This window comes from Scardinius erythrophthalmus, assembly GCF_964197995.2.
Source record: "Scardinius erythrophthalmus genome assembly, chromosome: 24".
Taxonomy (NCBI): domain Eukaryota; kingdom Metazoa; phylum Chordata; class Actinopteri; order Cypriniformes; family Leuciscidae; genus Scardinius; species Scardinius erythrophthalmus.
This window is the reverse complement of record NC_138244.1, coordinates 19,577,651-19,585,715: the sequence shown is the minus strand read 5'-3', so window position 1 is coordinate 19,585,715 and position 8,065 is coordinate 19,577,651. Positions and strand designations below refer to the sequence as shown.

The 8,065-nt window shown below is 38.6% G+C and overlaps 1 protein-coding gene across 1 annotated transcript; it reads right to left on the bottom strand.

The window, feature by feature from the left end:
• Positions 1 to 623: 623 nt before the first annotated feature.
• LOC308684841 (inhibitory synaptic factor 1) lies at positions 624 to 7,696 on the bottom strand (the record flags this gene model as incomplete). The annotated part of the gene is made up of 2 exons (XM_081356173.1): positions 624 to 1,193; positions 7,550 to 7,696. The coding sequence occupies 2 exons, from the start codon at positions 7,694 to 7,696 to the stop codon at positions 624 to 626; spliced, it is 717 nt and encodes a 238-aa protein (XP_081212299.1).
• Between the last annotated feature and the right edge of the window lie 369 nt (positions 7,697 to 8,065).

Sequence of the window (8,065 nt, the reverse complement as noted above, 5' to 3'; positions counted from 1 at the left end):
GGGAACTATGACACACTGCCATTCAAAGGTTCGGGGTAAGTAAGATTAAAAAAAGAAGACGAAATGAATACTCTTCAGCAAAAACTCATTAAATGGATTATAAGGTGACAGTAAATACATTTATAACGGTACTAAATATTTAAATTTCAAATAAATGCTGTTTTTTAAATTTCCTATTAATCAAAGAATCCCGGGAAGAGAACACAGGCACAGCAAGACAACAGAATATCAAAATAGGATTCCATGAAACAGACACAGGGAATCGTGACAATTTCACATGATTACAGTTTCACTGTATTTTTCATCATATAAATGCAGCTTTGGAGAGCATAACATACTACTTTCAAAAACATTTAAAAATAATCTTAATTATTTCAAACTTTTGACCAGTAGTATATATTCAGAAGATTTTGAAAAAGTCATATGGTGACTTTTTTTTGTCAAGCTTCACATAGTTCTCTTTAAAAAAAAAAAAAGTATTATATCAAGAAATTAAATTTCACCTCCTGTGTTTCACAGAACAAAGAAAGTCATATGGTTTCGGAACAGCAAAAAAAAAAAAAAAACAGACGTTTATTTTTTTGGTGAATTCTTTTACATTTTTTGGGATACTTGCAGAAGTTTTAGTTCTTGTAGTCACTTGAAGCTCTCTGCTTGGCTGGAATGTATGGGAAGGGAGTTTGTGTGCTTTTATCAGAAACAGTTTGCGTACTGCAGCTACGGAGGGCTCTTTTCTTCGAGTCTGGGCTGGAGTAAGTTTTACGTTTACATGTGGGAGTCAAAAACCTTGGAGGTGAAGATGAAAACACAGAATCTGTGGACGACAGCCTTGATGATCTCATTCCACCTCTATCATCATTGTAATCATCATCGCAGCACAGTGCATGATATAGCGTCTTGTCGTAAGAATGGATCCTTCCTCCAGATCCAAAGAGCCAGGAGGCTTTAGGGCTGTTTGGGGCCTTTAATGGTCCATTGAGGGCGGGTAAGTCTCCACAGCTCCTGCGGTAGAGGTCTAACTCTTGCTTCTTGGCTATGGTTGGGTTACGGAGAGGATTGTGCAGTAAGTGGTTTTCAGATAATGTCTCATTGTGCAAGAAGTCGCCACGGTCCTCGTTGCAGCTCACTAGTGTCAGGTCATCCTCTGAGTCAAGGTCGATATCTGATGTCAACTTGTCAATTTGGGCCACAACCTGAGTGGAAAAAGAGAAAATTGAATAAATGTCATGAAATAACTCTCATAACAATATCTGAAGCTTTTGTTCACTCTTAAAGGGATAGTTCACTCAAAAAAGAATATTCTCTACTCAAGCTTATGTCGATTCAAACCAGTTTGAACCTCTTTCTTCTGTGGAATACAACATTTTTTAAAGTCGGCATGAAGTGGAAGTTGCAATAGTCTTTATAACCGCCAGTAGGGCGTAAACAGATTGCACAAAATGTTCATATACGACTTATCCACTAAATAGTCACCAAAACGCAAAATAGTTACAAATTGCCATCAAAGTGAAAAAGTCCCATATTCAAGGTGGAACTTGTGCCAATTCTATTGACCAGAGTGTTATACTTTTTTAACTAGTGCCAGTAAACAACCACCCTGAACACCACAGCAACAGTGCTAAAAATCACTCAGAATGGCTTAGCAAGCACATCGCAACGCCCTGGAATTCCATTCAACTTTAAACATCTAGTTTCTTAGTGTTGATGAAAAGACCAAGACCTGAAGAATGTCTGTAGTTTCATAGTTCATGTGGCTGAGCATAAGCCGAGTAATATACAGTGTGTGTGTATATATATATATATATATATATATATATATATATATATATATATAGGCTATGCATCTATCCTTTCTATCTTTATTCCCCCATCTCACCCCATTTCACCCACTGGCATTGGAATATTTAATATCTGTTTGTGCTGAAGGGAATTTGTCCTCCTGCTGTGCTAGTAACTGCATCTTACATAAGAACTCAACCATACGCTTATCAATATTCCTTCTCTTGCTTTACCCAGCTCCTTTTCTGAGCAGGGTCTCAAGGCTGGTGCACACAATTCAAAGACAAAACAAGGCACAGGAGTTGCGATACCACAGATGGAAGCCTCTTTGATCAGAAAGTCTGTCTGTAGATTTTAATAAGATTATGTAACATACATATATGGTTATCTATGATGGGATGGCGTTCAGATTTAATACATCTTTAATCAATATTAAGCAGCTTAGTGTGCTATTCATGATGCAGTTATGTTGGATTTTGATTTTGATGATAAAGCACTGCGTTTGGATTAAAACATCAGAGTTATTAATGACAGACTGTTCTGTTTTTCGCTGCTTCTGATTTTGATGAGCTCAGTGCTTTGCTGCTGCCAAACTTTCTCATCGCATTCAATCCAGGATGTTGCAGTATTGAGTGTTTATAATATAGCAGATCGGCTATTCAGCGGCAAGCCACAGGCTTTTGGCTGTTGTGATTCGGTAATGAGCAGTCAAATGTAAACAGGAATAGCCCAAGTGACAGACATTGAAAAGTCCAAATATCCATTCACAATGCACCTGCAGCTCGAAAGCGCACACAATACGTTAACAATCCCAAGATTTTTGCGATGCAGACAAGTGAGGGCTGTACAAACATAATGTACTGTATTTTCGAGTATATATATTGAACACTGCCAAGTAGGATAAGCTCTGTGCGGTTATCAGAGAGATACATTTTTGGGACACCGCTGAAAGGTCCTGTCTGGGGGAGGTATTAGATCATCTCTCATGGGGTTGTGCCCTGATGTGCGCTGCTGTCAGACAGTTCATGTTTAATGCATTCTTGCCATCCACACACAACTGATCGGAGATCAGAGTGCTGCTACACTGTGGAGGGCGGTGTGACATTTCCCTGACAAAAAAGACGTTTATTCAAATGTGCTATTTGTATACTTCTTTTAAACTTAAAACAAGAAAGTATTTCAGTATGTATGTCTCAAAAAAATATTTAAATTGCACTTAAGTATATACTTGGCTTATACTGACAGAAAAATCTAATTTAGCCTACACTTGTACTTAATCAACGATCCAATCAATTCCTCATGGAGAAAATCAACTCTACATCCCACTCTACATTTTTTCTTGTTGGTTTCATTCGGATATAAACACAATAGTGAAGAAAATGTATCACAACTTCCAACTTTAAAAATGAATCAGTATTTTTGTTTGATATGCTATCAGTCGTCTTGGACTTGACACTGACATCTAGTGGTGTGGAGGCCTCATCATGCAGAGGTTTCCAGTTACCAATACAATTTTTCAAGGCATTATTCACAGTTAGCCATGGTGAATTTATTTCCGTGATTGAAGTGTCCAATAATGGGACATTACAAAAATAAAGTTAGTCAAATACTTGTGATCTCAAAATGGCGGCTCCCATGAGGCGACCCTCTCCATGTAAAATAAACAGTATTTTCCAACCAAGATCATGACTGGCATCACCATCTCATATGAATGTACATCATTATTTAAAACATTTTTCAAAAGATCTCTTCATTCCTTTTCTGAACTATAACAATTTATGACAGATGTTTTACAAAATAAAGAAGTTATAAAAGTTATGTTTCAGAACTTATAATAAAGGTCCCAACAAAAGCAATAACAATTCCAATAAATTCCATTCTAAAAGCCACCCAAATGTTTTTTTGGGGTTTTTTTATCCGCTTTGTCTCACAGTCATCTTACCTGCAGAACCACGGGTCTTGGTGTCAGATAATTGCCAAACCCTCCCAGAAAGCTTTTAAACAGAGTGTGTTTGGAACAGAGTGTGAGTCAGAACAAGCTTTTGACAAGCATTGCGAGAGGAAGCCTGATTTGAAAGCAGTAAGAAAGACCCATCACCACTACTGGGCTTCTTTAGCGATTGATTTTTTTTTTTACCTGGAGGCTGACTGGAGACTCTGAAAGAAACTATTAGATTTAAAAACAGATTCTATCCTCATACATTTTTCATCAAGCATTGCTGACTTCCCATATATTTGCTCTGAAAATAATCTCCATATACATCATAGGCCTATCTGTCTACATATATATTTATGCATTTGGCAGACGTTTTTTTTATCCAAAGCAACTTACATTGCATTCCAGGTATACTATCCCAGCTAACGGGAACGTTTGACAAATGTTCTGGCAAGGATCTCTGAAAGTAATGAACAAATGTTCTTGCGTTAAAAGTCATTAAAAGTTGTCTGACCTTTAATAACATTCTAAAAATGTTTCCACAAAAACATTATTTGGGCTGTTGAATGCTTGATTCTGATTGGTTGACGAACGTTCAAAGGTATGCAGTTATTGTCAGGGAAACACACGGCTAAAGTAGTTCCAGGCAGGTCTTGGCCGCATTACAGTTTCCATATCACCTCGCCATTTCAAAGGTCCTTACAGCCAACAACAGCAAAAGAACAAAAACCTACAACGACACTGACCAAGCAAATAAATATAGTAAACAACAGGACAAAAATAACAAATTATTTCCATGTTTTTCGCCAACAAATTATGGAATTATTAGGTTTTATTATGTACGGAAAGCACACACTCTCTTTCTCCCGCTCTCTCTTCCACTTAAACAGTACGGACACACTAGCAGAGAAACGTGTTGTCAGTGCTGCTCTGACGATTGTATCAGTAAAATAGTTTAACAATTTAAAATCTACATGATATTTTCCCCTACATGTATGAGGTTATAACAGCACTGTTCAAAGAGCAGATAAATGTACAGTTTCGCTAGTAGAGACGCTGCTGCTGCCGAACACTGTTGAGAGACGCACAGACTGAGGTAATTCACATCTCTCTCTCTTTCTCTCTCTCTCTTTCTCTCTCTCTCTCCCTCTCTCTCTGTCTCTCTCTAACTGCATTAATATCTTCATTAGTCTGCTATCAGTGGCTGAAGCCTCCGTTACTAGCTCTAAAATGACATTTTGAAATTAGCAATGGAGGCTTGGGATGAGATTGAAAAGAAATTAGTCCCACACACAAGAACGTTGGATAAAACCTGACAAACGTCTTGAAATACATCATCTGAACAATGCTTTGAGGTGTGGTCACTGTAGTATAAGCGGAATAATTGACTCCGGCCCGTTGAATTATCGAAAAATAATGCCATGAATTGCCACCTTGGGTGTGCAATGCATTATTTTTCTAATAATTCAACGGCCCGTCATCAGTTATGCCTTCATTTAACCTTTTTTCCAGGAAAGTTTTAGTTATTATTTAATTATATTTAATTAATTTATTATTTAGTTATTATTAAAAAAAAATTAATGTTGTTTCAGAACATTCAGAGAACATAATAAAATGGAATGGTCCCTTAACGTTCACAAAACCAAGAAAAAACTTTTTTTAAACATAAAAACTGGACAATTTGAACATTCAGAGAACATTCAGAAGCAACATTTTCAAATTGTTATGCTAATTATTTGTTCTGATATACAATATTGATAACTATTTACTATATACAATATTGATAACTAGTTATAGTTATAGGTGATTAAAGAGACAGTGACCCCTTTAAGTAGTTTACATTTATTTTAAGTAGTGTGTAAGCTACTTGGTTTGCCTGGCTGATTATAAGAAGCTTGAGGCTTAACAACCAAGATTTTCAAAAAACACCAACCAACACTGACATCAGCTTTCCCATTAGTGTACTTTACACCAATGTACTGTAAATAATAACAATAAAAAAGTCAGTTTGGTTAAAAATTGACAGGACAGACAGGATTTGTGTAAGTGCGTTTTTTGGCGGGAAATCAGTGGAATTATATGCAATGGATTTAAACATGATAAAATACGTTAAATGGAGCTGAAAGTACTACACTTGTATTGCTAGCTAAAGCATGATCAAATTTGCCAAAAACATTTAATTACACAAACATGAAAAGAACTTAAGACGTCTGCATAATTCTGTGTGGATAGATCAAGCCAAGGCGTATCATTGAGCAGTGTACTGGTTACATTTGGCAGCAAAGAATTCAGATTCGTGACAAATGTTTGGCTGTTATCTATGGAATATAAGACAGCTGAAAGACAGATGAGCGTGTGGCAAAACTAATAACCATAACAAGATGTCAGTAGTAACAATAAGGCTCTGTGCTGCAAGGTGTGAGTGACAGATGGAGGTGTTAACTGAGGCAAGAGCGGTAGAGCTACCGGTGATGCCTGAACTTGGCCAAGGAGACAAATGAGACAAATCCAGAGGAGCTGTGACTGAGATGATGAGACAAATGCCAGTCTGGGACACTCATAGACTCAGTGACAGTAATGAGGCAGATAGATATCCACCCGAGGAAAGCGATTAATTAAGGAGATGTCCTCTCACATAATGTTGAAAGCAATCGCCCAGCACAAAGGGAGATAACTGCAAAAGAGATGAGACGTTGACAGGTGAGAAGATGAGGAAATCAGATGCGCTCCCGCGCATGTCGGCCCATTGTCTGATTCGCCGGGTGATAATTAGGCATCACAGATGACATCTTGCTTGCATGGGGTGTCACGGTGTGTGTGGGGGGTGTCATCCTGCAAGCCTTTCTCCTTGTTAATCTATCTGTTGGTTGCTGTTTGGGTGACAAGCTGTCCAGTCAACAACCCCTAGATGGACATACCACTGGGGCATGGATGTGTCTGTGACCTTGTGTATGATTATGAAACTGTATTTGTGTCTATTGGTTTGTTTATAGTTAGCAAGTATGCATTCAGTAGTCGCTTTTAGACCAGAAACCAAAGTATTAAAGTAGTAAACATTATGAATGCTCACCAGTCGATTGCAAGATTGTAGTCCCATTGTTCCTGAAATGGTAACAAACCCCAGTACACAAGGGGGCGATAGAGTTACCTTCATACGTCTATGCCAGGGATGGGCAACTTCGGTTCTGGAGGGCCACTCTCCGACTGAGTTTATTTCCATCCCTAATCAGACACACCTTCTAAACAATCTGGTGACTTTGGATATATTTTGATTAGGGATGGAGCTAAACTCTGCAGGACAGTGGCCCTCCCCCTAGTCAAACAGGGTGTAAACTACTTACAAACATGTCGACCACTTTTACAATGGTAAAGCAACTTTGAGAACATGAATGCATACTTTGTGTTGCATTATATTGTTTTCAGCAAATTTCAGAATGCAAAAATTCACAAAATCAATCATTCATACCTAGAAGCACTTGCGTACTTTCATAATGTTTTACTACAATGTAGGGATCAGTGCCTTGCTCAAGCTTGTAGATCACCCCTTGTGGGGTTAAAAAAGGAGTGTCCAATCCTGCTCCTGGAGGGACACTCTCCTGCAGAGTTTAGCTCCAATCCCAATCAAACACACCAGAACAAGCTAATCCAGATCTTCAGGATTACTAGAAACTTCCAGGCAAGTGTGTCTGGGGCATTGGCCCTCCAGGAGCAGGATTGGACACCCATGGATTTAAAGGTTTTGGTTGCTGGATCTCATCGTCAGACTGTGTTCAAATACATTTTTATCAAATCAATGCCTTAACCGTCAAAACATTCCCAAAGCGTGTGCTTTACCTCCCGGAGCTCTTTCGCCACGTCCTTGAGCTCGGCGAGAACTTCCTCCAGCTGTTCCATGACCATCTTAACGTGCCTGCGGATCTCTGCTCTCCGGTCAGGGCTCGTGCTCGGTTCAAATGGTCCTAGCGCTGTGCCGTGAAACATCCTTCACATGGGAATGACAGCAGCAGCGGCAGCCAGGAGGGGACAGGACACTGGACCTCATGTCTGAAGCCCACCACAGTGTTGTTTAAACCTATTTGGATAAAAGACCCATTCTCTGGTCCGGACATCTTCGCATAGCTGTTTGTGGCACTGCTGATGTTAAAAAACACCGAATTCAGGCCAGGAACATCTAGTAACTGTCAGGAAATTCAAAAGGAAAACTTTCAAAAAGGAAAAGGGCATCAAGAAAATTGGAAAAGTTTCAGCACTGAAACAAACTGTTCTCAGCAAAGCTTTGATCTTTTCCGTATGATGTTAAATTTAAATCAAATGGTATCATTTTTGGCATGAAAGAACTTTTGTTCCTAA